This window comes from Typopeltis vanoorti, chromosome 19, assembly GCF_054136105.1.
Source record: "Typopeltis vanoorti isolate ZY-2024b chromosome 19, IOZ_Tvanoo_1.0, whole genome shotgun sequence".
NCBI classification, from domain to species: domain Eukaryota; kingdom Metazoa; phylum Arthropoda; class Arachnida; order Uropygi; family Thelyphonidae; genus Typopeltis; species Typopeltis vanoorti.
Genome location: NC_143567.1, coordinates 99,543,043 through 99,558,952, shown reverse-complemented (window position 1 = coordinate 99,558,952; position 15,910 = coordinate 99,543,043). Strand labels below are relative to the sequence as shown.

The 15,910-nt window shown below is 36.7% G+C and overlaps 1 protein-coding gene across 1 annotated transcript in view; it reads right to left on the bottom strand.

The window, feature by feature from the left end:
- Window positions 1-15,910, bottom strand: part of Ufl1 (UFM1 specific ligase 1) — a 430,347-nt gene that overhangs the window by 259,137 nt on the left and 155,300 nt on the right. The window contains exon 5 of the mRNA XM_090408990.1: window positions 8,004-8,134. Within this exon, the coding sequence (XP_090265116.1) occupies window positions 8,004-8,134 (131 nt within the window). The remainder of the gene's footprint in view (window positions 1-8,003; window positions 8,135-15,910) is intronic.

Here is a 15,910-nt window from a genome sequence, read left to right as displayed (position 1 = left end):
GAAAAACAGCAGGTGGGAGACTGTTTCACAGTGCAGCAGTTGCAGGGATGAAGGAAGAGGAAAAGATACTTGTTCTGTTTGTTCTAGGTGAACTGTGAAGGAATTATTGATGATATTTTCAATGAGCATTTACCATGGAAATATTTGCATATATATGCATACTCCAGAGATCATACGTCTGTGTGAAAGAGGGGGGGGGGGAGGGAGTTGGTAAGGAATGGATCATTGATAAGTCTAATTGCTCTCCTCTGTATTGAGTTCAGCATTTTGAGAAAGCTTTTTGGGACCCCACCCCATATGTGAGAGCAGTATTCAATAGTTGGGCGGATTTGTGACTTGTATAATGTTAATAGCTGTTCGGGGGTGAAGTAACGTCTTGAGCAAAAGAGAAATCCTAGTTTTTTTGAGGCTGAGGATGCAATGTTTGAGATATGTTTATGCCAGGAGAGGTTTGATGTGAGGGTGATTCCAAGGAGTGAGATCTCAAACTGTCTGGAGATTTGGGTTACATTAAAAAGGATATTGGGAAAAAATGGTTCTTTTTTTTATGGGAAATAGTACAGAACTGGGTTTTATTAGGATTGAAATTTATGAGGTTATCTGAACCCCATTGGAGGATGGCTTGGAGTTCAGAGTTGAGGGTCACAGTGGTTGATGTTCTGTAGGTTGAGGTGAGTTGTGTAGGGTAAGGCTTATCAAATGCAAGTGAAGAGTATAGTGTGCTGTCGTCTGCAAAACTGTGTATTGGGTTGGAGGTCAATTGCAGTAGGTCATTGATATATAGCAGGAAGAGGGTTGGTGAGACGACAGAACCTTGTGGGATTCCAGAATTAATTGAGTGATGAGAGGATAGAGAGCCGTCCAACATCACACAAAGTGTGCGTCCAGACAGAAAACTGGCGATCCACCTACAAAAGCCCTGGGTCAGACCAGGGCTTCTGCAGGTGAGATTCACCAAACCTCTCCATAGCTTTCATCCAGAGATGGGTGACATATGTGAGTAGATCTTCTGTTGATCGGCAGTGGCAGAATCCATACTGGCTGCCATTTATTTGGTGAGTGTCTTCAAGATAGTGTAGGAGTTGGAAATCAATGATTTTTCCATTACCTTCAACAGGACTGAGGTAAGCGAGATAGGACAGTAATTGGATGGCAGTGACTTGTCACTCTTCTTGGGGATGGGCTGAATATAGGCCAATTTCCAGTTTGTGGGATAGATTCCAGTGGAGTAGGAGAGTATATATAGGTGACATAGGATAGGGGTCAGTTCTGGGGCACAAACTTTTGGAAATGCCATCGGGACAGGAGACTTTTTAACCAAGATCTCATCCTGGCAAAACGATATGGGGGACATTGTATGTTGGGTGTCTGGAATGGTCGGGGAACATTTACCATTGTCAGTTATGCATGCATTTGAAGCAAAGTATGAGGCTAGAAGATTGGCTTTTTCTGTGGGTGATGATGCAGTAGAGCCATCGGGATGTGATGGGGTGAGAATAGTGTTAGGCAGAAATTACGGCCAATTGCTTTGGCGAGAGACCAAAAGGCTCGGCTGCCGTTTGGACAGGCTGCTAATTTCATGCTTTTTGCTCTTTCGAACTCTGTTTTGGAAGTGTTGATTGTTTTTTTGCATTTATTACGGACTTCGGTGTAAGCTTTGAAGGAGGATGGGATTCTTGATTTCAGCCAGTTGTGGTATGTCTGGTGTTTCATCTCTACAGCCTTGGCACATCTTTTGGAGAACCAGGTTTTCGTTAGGGAATGGCAGTTCAGGGTGCTATGTGGAATGTATGTATTCATGCCAGTGAGAATTACTTTGTAATAAGCTTGTTTATAGTGCTTTATAGTGCCAAACTACTCTTGTGTGGGAGTGTCTGTGTAAATGTTGTTGCATGGGAGAGGAGATGAGCACTAAGTTGTGGTCAGAATTGCCCAAGGGGCTCACTACTTTCACTGTGTATTTGGAGGGGTCATTGGTGAGGAAGAGATCTAGGGTGTTTGGGGAGTGGTTTGGGTTATCTGGTATTCTGGTTGGCATCTGAACTAGTTGTGTAAGGTCGTTAGTGATGGCAAATGTTTCGGCATCTCTGCCTGCAAGATCTGTACAGCTGGAGGAGAAAAGCCAGCTAGTGTTGTGGACATTAAAATCTCCTAGGAGGATGATTTCACTCTTGGGAAAGTGGGATTGGAGAAAGTCGATTTTTAGAGAGAGGAAATTAAAGAGCTCAGGGTGGTTGGTTGTGTTAGGGGAGCGATAGAGACAGCAGATGAATTGGATTGAGTGGGAAAAGGATATTTTTAACCAAAGGAAGTCAAAGTTGGGTGATTCTAGGTTGGGTGCTCTCTGGCAAGGTATGTCAGAGCAGATGTATGCGCAGACATACCTTGGGACGAAAGTTGTTGAAGAGTGAGTAGTTTAGAAGGTTGAGATAAGTGGTGCTGCTGGGAGGTAAGATTTGTGTTTCTGCCAGGAAAAGTAGGTGGGGTTTGGTAGACTGTAGGTGGTGGTGGACACTATTCAGGTCGGAGTTTAGGCCACAGATATTGGTGAACTGGATATGTAGGGTTTTGTGCGTGTGTTGTATGTTGGACCGCATGGGTCTTGCACATTTCCTATGCAGTACCTGTATGCTGGTCTCCTTGGTGGCTGCTAGTGGCATCACTTGGTTTTACCAGTTTATCTTGTCTGTAGTCGATGGTCCAGTTGTTGTCACTGTTTTGACATTTTTCTTCGAGTTATCTTCAAAGCTGGCATCTTTGTTCTCTTTGTGCAAACGATAGGTCTGATTGTGCACATATGCACGATTGGGGGACAGGTGTCTTTGAACTTGTTGTTGATCGCTGTTATTATTTTTGATGAGGTTGTTGGCATGTCGCAAGTCACATTTACTAGGTGCAGGAAGTTCATACCATCCTTCCTTTTATTTATAGGCCCAAAACAGTATTCTTAGGATCGATGTCGCATTCTTCAGTGAGTTTGTTGATGTCCTCTTGTAATGATTTTCCGTTTTCCGTCAGGAAATTCAAAATGATGGCGTTGAGTTTTTTTGTTTAGCCTCCATCAGGTCGTTTACTGTTGCTGTGATTAGATTGCGAAGTTCTTTTGCTGGCAGAGTGGAGCTTGCGTTGTGCTGGTTTTCAATTTGTTCTAGCTAAGTTTCGACTGCCCGTATTTTGGTGGTAAAAGTTTCATTTAGAGCATTGATGTGCTGTTCGAGTTTTTCAACATGTTTACCTATGTTCAGTAGTTGTTTTACCGAAGGGAGGCACAGCGAACAGAAGAATGGCTGGTTAAATTCGAGAAGTAGCGTTTGCACAGCTTCGTCAATTTTTGCTCAGGAAGCGTGCAATCAGTGGCAACAGAACTCGCAGAATATGCCCTTTTTTTTTCTGTCTGTGACACCAGTTTTGCAGCTGCAGCGCATAGTAGGTATGTCAGTGGCAGTCGAAGGCACTGAGCTGTTGAGACTCATGGTGCTCGTTCGCCGTTGGCTTTTGATGCCGCCATCTTTGCTGCATACGGTAGGCATCGCATGCGCTTACACGTGGCTGATTTAGAATTGGAAGAATAATTGGATTAATACACTATTCCACTGGTCATTGTCATTAACCGCTGTTGGGTTTCTTTCCGTTTGATGGTTAATTTCAATGGAAAAACACTCACAATAAAAGTAAATTGGAGAGCACAAATTTGAAGTAGCTTATTCACCGACACTGCTTGGCAAAGGTTGATGTGGTGGTCAGCAGATGGCATTGATGTAGATGATGGTAATAGAGGTTCAGTGTAGTGGTGGAGAATGAGAGCTGTAGAGTGGGTGTCCTCCCTCGATAAGTCTTCAGACTCCTTGGAGGTGTCATGAAATAATAATAAATAATAAAATAATAATTTGAGTTCTTAGCTCAGGAAAGATCCCATAGGAACAGAAAGAATGTATGATAATCCTACTGCACAAGGGCAGTATAAAGACTGATGTGTACTATCTCTATGCATACTTTTGATGCTCACTCACAAAATTTTTTTCTTTCCTGAGCAACTTTTCAAGTTTCTCTAACTCACATTTTGTATTATGAAATATTCGTTAAAGTTGTAAAATTTCTATCATTGTATGACATTTTAAAAAAATTTTATCTCTACTACTCACTCTTTCTCTCTCACACATCTATTACTGTCATGCACTCTTTTTCACATGCATCAGGAAACTCTTATGGCCAGAAGAATTTCCTGATGTGAAATTCAGTGAGAATCTGTTGAAACTCACCGACTTATGAACTAGTACTGCCATCATGAGCTGTAGATAATCAGACAGGTTTATAGGTATGATTAAGATCTTGCTTATCAAGAGACGCTGCTGCTCTCAAAAAAGTCAGATCTTCTGCAAGTTTAAATGACGGGAACAATAACTGCTGAATCTGTAGTTTAATGCTGTGAATGTTTTAAAATCCAAAATCTGTATTCCTGGCATGGCTGTTAAGTGCTATTCATGGTTGGAATAGCTCATTTATTATATTCAGATTCACATAAATGTTAATGGTTCCTATCAATCATTATCATCTCTGGTTAAAATCAGTTTACAATTTCTGGTTTTTTTCCAGCTGTTTGCAAGTGAGGAGCATCTCTTCTTTACTAACAAATGAAACCTGTAGGAGACATTAATATCGTATTCTTGGGCTTCATATAACTTTAAAATCACCTTTGTACAGACTTTCATGTAATATGCAAATTATGTAGCAATAGATTGATAAGATATGTCTGGGAGGAAAAAGTAGTATAAGAGTAATCACAGATGATAAAGCATGAAAAACTGAAGTCAAAGATATTCTTGATGTGTTACTTTGAAAGGTTGCTAAATGAAACAAACAGTTACAGCACAATGACAGGAAACACTCAACAAGAATGCAATCAGGAATAGATATTGATACTTGAAGTAAAAAAAAACCCATAAGTGTGGAAAGACGCTAGCTGGAGTAGATGACGTTTGACCAGAAATGCTAGAATATTATAACTATTAACAGAGACTTCCAGGAAGTCAGAGACTAATCGAGGGAGACTACATACTACTTGCACCAACTATCATACTTGTTCCTGAATTCATTCACACTAAAAAAGACACGTAAGATCCAATGGCAGTCCATTCCAATCATGCACCATTCTATACAAGAAATATCTAGCTCTCACACTGTTCTTGACAGCATTCATTCTCAACTTCAAAGGATATCCTCTCATCCTTTCCACACCCACTGTAAAATGAAAAATTCAATGTACTGATATCTAGTATAACAATTCAGAAGTTTGTAGTCTCAATCATATCACTCCATTTTCTCCTGTTTGTTAGTGTCTGCAGTTCACAAATTCTGAACTTGTGTTCATAATCTGCAGCACTCCTGATTACTCTAACTATCCTTGCATCATCAACAAATATTGCATGTCAAATCCTCCCCAATGTCATTCATGTACAGACTGAATAACAATGGACAAAAGACTGATCCTTGAGGCACACCACTGCTTACCTTAAATCATACACTCACATCCCCCCATACGAGTTTTGAAATTCATAATTCAGCCATCTTCTTATCCATGCCAATATTTATAATCCAATCCCATATTCTTCAATTTATACACCAGTCTTCCATGTTCATTCTGTGTCAATCCATTGTTGAATGTGAGCAATAACCAACTTTTCCAAAATCTTCACCACTACTCCAGAGATGCTGATAGGCCGATAGTTGGATATGCCTTTCTTTTCTTTACAACTGTGCTGTCATCACTGCTTATTTCATTTAGCAATTTTTCAAAGTAATTACTCCATACTTCAAAGATATCTTTTTCTCCTGTTTTCATGTCACCTTTATCATCTCTAACTCCTTTTACAGCACTCTTTCCTCCATTTCTAAGCTTCTTCAACAACCTCCAGAATATCTTATCACCTTCTTCATATTCTGCTCCTTATAACTTTCATAACTGACATAATTTTGATGCACATGTAATTCCTTCCACATCATTCATTCCTTATGAATCTCTTGCTTAATAAGATTGCATTGCACATCCATTTCACTCTACCTATTTTGAAGAAGAAGAAAACATTTTACAGTGGCTACACTGCATAATTCATTAGGCCTGGTCAGAGGGTCAAATTCTAGATGACTGTAGTTGAGCTCTCATCATAACCATCTATAAAAAAGGGAAATAAAACTGAATGTGATAATGACAGAAATTTCCCTGCTGAGCATTACTGATAAGAATTATGCAAGTATACTTCAAAGCTGAGAAAAATTGTGGAAGAGAAGCTTAGAAAAGAACAAGATGGGTTCAGCCACAATTGAGGCTATCTGGATCAGATTTTCACTTTAAGACAAATAGTTGAGAAATCCTGGGGCTATAACAACGATGTGCATTTAAGTTTTGCAGTTCTGGAAAGGCATACGGCATAAATGGGACATTATGTCGAGTGATACATAATCTATATTTGAGTTCCAGGTCATCAATTAGAATTGCTGACCTGCAACTCAAAGGTCAGCTGAGGCTAGTGTATTATGCATATTAATTGTGTGCATTCTAATGGTGGTTTGCCTATTCTGAGGGACATGGAGGAGGAGGAAGATGGTCTGATGTTAAATGAGGTGTGAGATAAGGGTGCACATTATCTCTGCTGTTATTCATCATCTATATGGATGGAAAGTAGTATTAAACTGATGTCAAAATGGGAGATGCTATTTAGAGAAATTAAACATGGAAACTTAAACTTACATGAAATAAATATATTAGCTGTATCATTTTCGCCTATGTATCACAGGCATCCTTGGTACATTGATAACAGAACACACTATAAAATTACAATCGTTTTAATTACAATCGTTTTCAAAATGTGAACCTACAGTGTTAATAGGACAACATGTGGTCAGTAAAATTCCCAATTATTTAAATAACTGGAAATTTTATTGTCTGTCCTATATAATGCTACAGTGGCACTTTCTGAAAATGATTCTTTATTGTCATTTTATGCTGTGCTTCATTATCAATGTATTGAGGATGCCTAATGCATCCTAAGTACACTGACAACCAATTTTAACTTATGGATCTGAGAGCTGGATTAGAAATAAAACTTTTGTTCAAAGACTGGAAATTAAAATATGACAGTTCTGAGAAGGATTAGGGGAGTAAACCACTGGCATTAGTGACAGTATCATATTAAAAATTGGAATATTAAGAAAGAACTTGACATCGTTACCATTCAGGGGTGTGTTTGCAGAGCTAATCTCAAGTGGTATGGTCATGACTTAAACAGAATGGGGAGAGAGAAGATTAGCAAAACAAGCATTCTTTGCCAGGATGGCAGGAAAAAAATCCAGAGGAAGATGAAGATGTAGGGGCATCAGCTCCTTCAGAAGTGCCTTAAAAGTCTACAAAGTTAGATATGACAACATTGGAGTGCTGACAAGTAAAAGATTAATTTGAAGGAAAATTGTCAATAGGAAGTTAGTAATGATTTAACTTTTCCATGTAGCACTATCATAATATACTGAACACTCCATGAGAATACATATGAAGAATTTGATGATGATGAGATATGCCTGCCAGATCAGCAACTCTTTCTTTATTTATTTTTCTATGTAAGTATAGTACTTAGATAAAAGATATTATTATGAAGTGAACCATCTGTTAGTAATGTAAATGGATATAAAAATCAAAATTATACAAATATTAAGAAATAGTAAATAAGCACATATCATTTATCTACTAATGGTTTAAAGGACAGGGTTATGTTACATCTTGATTCTAAGCAGCATAGATTACTGCTACCTAGAGCACAAAACTTTGCAACTTTATTTATTAAATTTTTATTAATTAAATTAATACTTCCAGAATTTAGCAATCTCTCAAATCTAAGAGATTGTTAAATCTTTACCAAACCTTAAACTCCAAGGCTTGGTAAAGAGATTTTGAACTACAAACAATTTCACTGAGACACGTTTCAACAGTGGTGCCCAAAAAATAGATAAATTACCTAGTAATGGCAGAAAGTACACCCTGAATACGTCCCTTCTGCTGATCAATATAGGCCTGTGTAAAAATTGTTCTAGGATCATAGTGGTCTGCCTGGCCGTGAATAATTGTTCCAAGTCTTTCATGTACGCACTAAGAACAAAATATTGACAAATATTATGGATTATATAAAAATATGAATAAGTAATAACTGAAGGAAAGAATTACAAACACTTAACACTATAGTCTGCAATTAATTAACTGGTGTTAGATGCAAGTTTAAAAGGAATGCTTGTACTGAATAATTCTGGAATTACATCTAATACTGTATTTTGGGATTATCTTTCACTCTCTCTCTCTCTCTCTCTCTCTCTTTTTTACTGATCCCATACACAAGAGAAAGAGAAAATTCTATATGCACATTAGTGCCAGTGAGAACTGACAAAGATACTTATTTGGCATTGTTCTTGAAGACTTTGTAGTTGTTGGGGAACACTTCATGAGAAAGACTGTTCCAGAGGAAAGAGGTAGGTTTTATTCCATATACCTAATATGGAATAAATGAGAAGGAGATTCAAAGTGTTTGAAGTTGTACTGAAATAGAATGTTGGGCAACTGCTGCCCATTTTAACAGGTACAACAGAAAGTGGAAGAATGATGGCTGCTAATTGTTCAATGGAGTAGTGACTGTGGTGAACTGCTCTCCTTTGGATAGTATCAAGAATTTTTAGGGGTATTTAGTGCACATTCCAAACACATGAGCATAGGTGGATTAGTACAGAGTTAGCAGCTTGGTCAACACCTTGAGCAGAGGAGAATGCCTAGTTTTTCAGATGCTGAGGAAGTGATTGATGTTATGTGTTTATAGGACTGGAGAGGCTGGAGGTAAATATTATTCCCAACAGAGATATCTGATTCTGTCTGGTGATTTGTGTATTACTGAATGTAAGGATAGGTGATCTGAGATCCTTTTTGTAAGAGAAAAAAAGGTGAGACCGCATTCTGGTGGCATTGAAGGTGACCAGTTTGTCCATACTTCATTGAATGATAGTATAGATAACATTTAAGGCACTAACTGAAGATGATCTTGAAACTTGGAATGTATTATATCTGATCCCCACATGAAAGGTCACAAGACCTAAAGCAGAGTAGTGCCATGTATGGGCAAGAGGACAGAAGAAAGGAGGAATTTGTTTACAATTTGTTTGAACAGCAAAATGTTCTATTCTTTGGGGAAAGCAGAGTGGGAGGGGGAGCTGTTCAAAAGAACAAAAGTAGATGGAATGAAAGAGGAAGCAGTGAAGTTGGTTTGATGAGTTTCAAGATGGAATGTAAAAGTTAGCCACTGCTAACTAACATCCATCAGTAGAACTAATTTTGGAGGAAAGTGAAGGAATAATAGTGGCCAATTCAGCAGAGCAATGTCTGCTCTGCTGAATTGGCCTCTTTTACAGATACTGTGGGAGTATCTGTAAAAGAGGCACAAGGCAGAAACTAAATGTCTGTGAGAGATTAACTGAAGTGGATATGTGAGAATGAGAGAGAGAGATCGTTAATTGACTGGATTGTCTTCTGGATAGAACTGAGCAATCTTAGAAAAGATTTTGGTGCACCACTCCAAATATGGGAGCAATATTCCAGTTGGAAAGATTTGGGATTTGTATAATTAGCAGCTGTGATGGTGTCTTGTATGAAAAAGTACACCAAGTTTTCTGGCAGCTGCAGAAGCTATAATTGAAACATGTTTGCCAGGAAAGATTGAAGGTGGGGGGATGGGTGCAAGCTCTTCCTTGCAAGAGATCAGACAGGACTGAGTTTTGGTGGTATTGAAGTCGTCCTTGCACCACTAGAATATAACTAGGAGATCAAAGTTCAGGCACATTGGTCATGGTGGATCTTCAGGATTGTAATACTTGAGCACTATAAAGTTTGTTAAATGTAAAGGAGGAATGCTTTCTTTTAGGGTTACACAGTGATCAGCATTCATTTTAAAAATTTTATGGAATTTACAACCGTGTTAAAAAACTTTTTTTTATTATCCCAACGTTTTGATCTTCACATCAAGATCATCTGGAGTGTACATAAATATACAGGACAAGCTGAGTTACATCATTAACTGTAAGCTAGAGAAACAATGATTTGAACACATGCTATTCTACTGGGGTGACCTCTAGTGAAAAAAAAATATATATATATATATATAAATAAAAAATAAAATAAAAAATAAATTTTTACATCAAGCTAAATTCTAGTTTATAATGACAGGAATAAACATTCTTTTAGATGGTTTTCTTTAAGAAACAATTGGTGTCCTATTTTTAGTATTACAATTCTTATTTTTGATTTACAATACTGGATTTTCTACAGTCCTGTTTATAGTTGTTCTTGGTGAGGAAGGTCGAATATATATCTTCCATATGTTTGGGATTTTTAGACCATCATTATTGTTCAGATTGGGGTAGTTGATAATAATCTCACAGGCTTCCTTGAATTTCCGTTCGTAAAAACTGGGGCTCAGACTATCTGTTCCAGTGAACAGGCACTGAAAGACAATTTAAAATTATCAGTAATAACTTACAAAAAAACGGATACAGCCAAAACACTATTAACAAAATTCTCTACAAAACCGCAATAAAAAACAAAGACAAACCAGACTATAGTAAAACTATAACCATTCCCTACATTAAAGGAATATCAGACAAAATAAACAGAGTACTACAAAAGTACAACCTCAAAGCCACCTTTAAACCTAATGCAAAATTAAAAAGCTTACTCAACTCATCCAAAAAACCACTCCCTCGACTAGCTCACCCTGGAGTATACTGGATTTATTGTATTTGCAACATACCATATATAGGAGAAACAGGACGCACTATTCCTATTAGACAAAAAAGAACATAAACGACACATTAAATATAATAATTATGGTGAAGCTGGCCTTTCTGATCATGCCCTGAATACCTTACACAGAATTGATTGGAAAACCACCAGCTGTCTACATCATGCTAGAACATGGTACGAACGGAAATTCAAGGAAGTCTGTGAGATTATTATCAACCACCCCAATCTGAACAACAATGATGGTCTAAAAATCCCAAACATATGGAAGGTATATATTCGACCTTCCTCACCAAGAACAACTATAAACAGGACTGTAGAAAATCCAGTATTATAAATCAAAAATAAGAATTGTAATATTAAAAATAGGACACCAATTGTTTCTGAAAGAAAACTCTAAAACCATCATTATAAACTAGAATTTAGCTTGATGTAAAAATTTATTTTTTATTTTATTTTATATATATATATATATATATATATATATATATATATTTTTTTTTTTTTTTTTCACTAGAGGTCACGCCAGTAGAATAACGTGTTCAAATCATTGTTTCTAGCTTACAGTTAATGATGTAACTCAACTTGTCCTGTATATTTATGTACGCTCCAGATGATGATCTTGATGTGAAGATCGAAACGTCAGGATAATAAAAAAAGTTTTTTAACACGGCTGTAAATTCCATAAAATTTTTAAAATAAAGGAGGAATGGAGTGCAGTGTCAGTAACAAAGATAGGATTAAAAGTCTGTGAGAACAAATAATTTATATACACAAGAGGAAGAGAATGTAGAGAAGAGTACCCCCAGGGTTCTGTTCTTTCACCCATTCTCTTCAAAGAACAGAACCATGGGGTACTCTTGCATTGGTAGGAATAAATGTGGAAGCTGTTCATCATGACACATGGTGAGCAACCATTGAGAAAGTTAACAATCCAGTTACAGAGTGTGAAGGCAGATACTTCAATACAAGAGCATTCAGGGGCTTGGAAACAGGAAGCAATCACCATTTAGTTTTGAGCAGAATTAAAATATTACATTACCTCACCAACCTGCTGAACACCCTTGACCTCTTCTTAACAAGCTCCCCTTCCAAACATATGGTGAATATCACTTCTCCTCTTAGTAACTCGGATCACAACCTTATAAGTCTCCGTCACCATGGAACAGCCTTCACCTAACAATTCTCAGACTCATATCTTTTGGCTGGATGTTGTGTTTTGGATGAAAATAGCCGAAAGTAAAATTGCTGAAATATTTTACTTGTTCTTTGAATTCCTCATTGAAATGAGTTAATGTTTTCTATGTTCTAGCCAATTTTCATAGATTTTGTCTTTTTTAATGCCAATTTTCATATCAACTTCTTACTGCAGTTATTCAGGTTTAGTTAGACCTAAAAAGAGCCTCCATAGCTCAGTCAGCATAGACAAAGCCCTTTGGTTGGAGAGACTAGGGTTCAATTCCTGTCCATGATGTGAGGAACCTTTATCTGTTTCTTTTGATTAAAGGTGTGTTAGCCAGTCTAATATGGAGGTAGAGGGATTTTTCACCTGGAAACAGGTTTTTCGTTCCTCAGAACATGCTAACCAGTCAACGAACACACACACATTGCAGTCATAAAATACACACTTAATCTCTCCTTAGGAGGGCTCAAACCTAAGGGCTAGTTGAGGAAAGGGGGGAACCCCATACGAATAAATAAATAAAAAAAGTCCTAAAGCCTTATGTTGGGTTTATTTAGAAATACCATCTACATAAAGTGAGGAGCTGAGCTGAATATTTCCAATTATCATATCAAGCTTAATGATGCTTTATTTCATCATATGATCTCTGTGATTATGAATAATATTGGAGATAGTGTGCATCCACATCTCACACCTGATTTTACAGCAAACCATCTTCCAGTACCTCTTCAATTCTAACTACTAACTTACAACTTAAATAAAGACTACATTGCTCTGTATAGTGTTCAACTTGCCCCATATAAATGTAGAATTCTGAACAACTTTTCTCAGTATTTTAATCAGATCCTTATGTTTCCATGATTTCTCAACAATGTTTATCTTAAAATAAAAATGTGATCCCGACAACAAATCATTTGGCATGAACTCACATTATTCTTTCCAAAGTTTCTCATTTATAGTTTACTTAGTCTGCATAAATCTTACCTGGAACATTCAATAGGAAACTTCCTTTGTAACTTCACATTATTTTATTTCTTTTTTTTTCTTATAGATTGAAACTATGAAATTTCTAATAATTTGACCAGCTCTTCTGAATTATAGAGGAGTAACTGTAAAACTGTATCTCCAGGTTTGAGCATTTCTGACTGAACATCATTTACTCCAGCTGCCTTCCCACATTTCAGATTTCTGACAGCTCTTTCTACCTCAATTACTGATTTACATTCTATCTGAACATTTTCCACCACTTTTTACTCTCAGTGCTTATGTCATTTAACAAGCTTCCGAAGTCTGGCTTGATTGATAAAGTGAGAGCATACCAGCACTAACAGCTGTGTTTGAACCTCCTCCAATGATGAAAGTTTTTCAGCTGTTATATAATTTTCATAAATTACAGTGAGACCATATACTTACTGGATTTCTGAAGTGGCTTAAGGTTCTGTATTTATTTAATCTATGTGGTTTGGGTCTTGTTTATGAACTCTCATTTTTTTCTCCAATATTTATATATTTGAGTCTACAGTTTGCCTCTGAAATTGCTTGACATTAATTAAAATGTTCAAAACTAAATGGTGATCATTTTCTTTTTAATGCAGTCTTTGCTAGAACATAACCCAGGAAATGACAACCTATGTTCCATGGGCATAAGCTCAACGTCTTAAAAAATGAGTTGGTACTTGATTTAATTTTAATCAAATCAACATGATTTGATTAATTTCAGTGAGATATAAATATGTTATACATATTTCTGAAAACACTCTTTTTTTTTGCAAGAACTTGTGAAACAAGACATAGTAGAAATCAGCAGAGAATGTTATCTTTCCTCCTTTATCCTCCAACAATTATTTCACACTGATTTTCTCATTTCAGGCTATACTGGAATGACCTTCACTTTTGGAATTTATTGAATATGAAAGAACTGAAGAAATTCCTGATTCTGAAAAGTATGTGAGGGCCATTTTGGACCAGTTGCACCTTTCATAATCACTGTTTTAAATATTTTTTTTTCATGAGTATGAGACATTAAAAGATTCAGGAAAAGAATTGGTCTTATTTGAAGGAATGCTGAAAACTCAAAATCACTAACTGTGTTTATTATGAGCTAGTTCCTAGTTTTATCTGTCTTACAGAGACTGCTAAATAACATTTTCTCCTATGTAACCACTTACCACCAGTTTTTATCTTTTTTAATTTATTGGTTAAAAAAAAGGACTGCTTAAGGATTAAAGGTAGATAACTGGGGGGAGACCTCTGCATAGCTTTTTAAGGAATGTGAGAACTGACCAGAGATTATGAGCTAATGTACTGTGGTGCAACCTCCTATCAGTAGTAGAGATCTAGATACTGAATAAAAGAGGATGGATTGGAAATTAAGTATTTAGCTAATATTTTGTATTCTCATTGTCATCATCAAATTCCTGATATATACCCTCAAAGGGTGTAAAGGATATGATAGTACTATATGAAAAATTACAACAATACTAACTGCCTATTCAACATTATCAAATCTTATATTTCTATCTTCTAAGGCACTTTTTATTGTATCAATCCACCTATATCTTGGTCTTCCTCTGGGTCTTTTTCCTGCCAAACTGGCAGAGAACACTTGTTTTGATAATCTTTCCTCTCCCATCCTGTTTAAGTGACTGTTCTAACTGCTGACTTACAACTCAAATAAAGACTAAGTATTGCTTGATATAATGCCCCATTGACACCATATAACTGTAGTATTTTGAATTGCTTCTCTCTTGGCACCTTGTCATATGCTTTTTCCAGATCTACAATACTTAAATACAGATGTTTGTTATATTTCCATGATTTCTCAGCTATTTGTCGTAAAGTAAAAATCTGATCCTGACAGCCATTATTTGGCCTGAATCCAACTTGTTCTTCAGCAAGCTTTTCTTCCACAATTCTTTTCAAACGTTTCTTAAGTATACTTGTATAAATCTCACCAGTAACATTGGCAGAGAAATAACTCTATAATTTTCACATTCAGTTTTATTTCCCTTTTTATATATGGGTACTATGAGAGCTCTACTCCAATCAACTGGAATTTGTCTCTCTGTCCAGGCTTTCTGAACTATGCAGTGCAGCCACTGTAAGGCTTTTATATCTCCATACACGAGCATATCTGGTTGAATATCATCTACTCCTGCTGCCTTTCCACACTTCTTTTGATGGCTTTTTCTACTTCAAGTATGGATATATATTCCTAACTTCACGCCTGGTCAGTGTTTTTTACCACTGTGATGTCATCACTGCTTGTTTTTCATTTAGCAATTTTTCGAAGTAATTACTCCATACTTCAAGGATATCTTTTCTCCCGTTTTCATATCATCTTTATCATCTCTAATTCCTTTTACAGTGCTCTTTCCTCATTTTTCTGAGCTTCTTCAACAACTTCCAAAATATCTTGCCACCTCATTGATATTTACTTTCTATGTTCTTGCCAAAGTCCTCCCATAACTTTTGTTTAGCTAGTTTTACACAGTGTTTAGTTTTCTTACACTTGTCTCTGTATTCTCTAAGAGCACCAGCTGCCTTATTTGCCAGGAACTTTTGGTATGCTTTCTTTTTTTCTTTCAATGCCTCTAACTTCCTGTGTCCACCATGGAGTTCTGACTTTTCTACCCTTACAGACAACATCACCACATGCCTCTCTGGCTGACATAAATCAGTGTTTTTTTCAGGGCTTGCCACTGAATCTGTAAGGTTTGGTTCCTGTTCTCAAACCCTTTCATTTTTTCTTGAATCATGTTTGTGTATTTTAGACTTCAGTTCACATCTGAGAGCTGCTCAACATTTATTCGCTTTAAAACTTTCTTACATATTCTTCTTTTCAAAATGAAATTCGATTTTATCCTGCTCAAGACTAAATACTGACCACTTCCAATTTCAAATCCTCT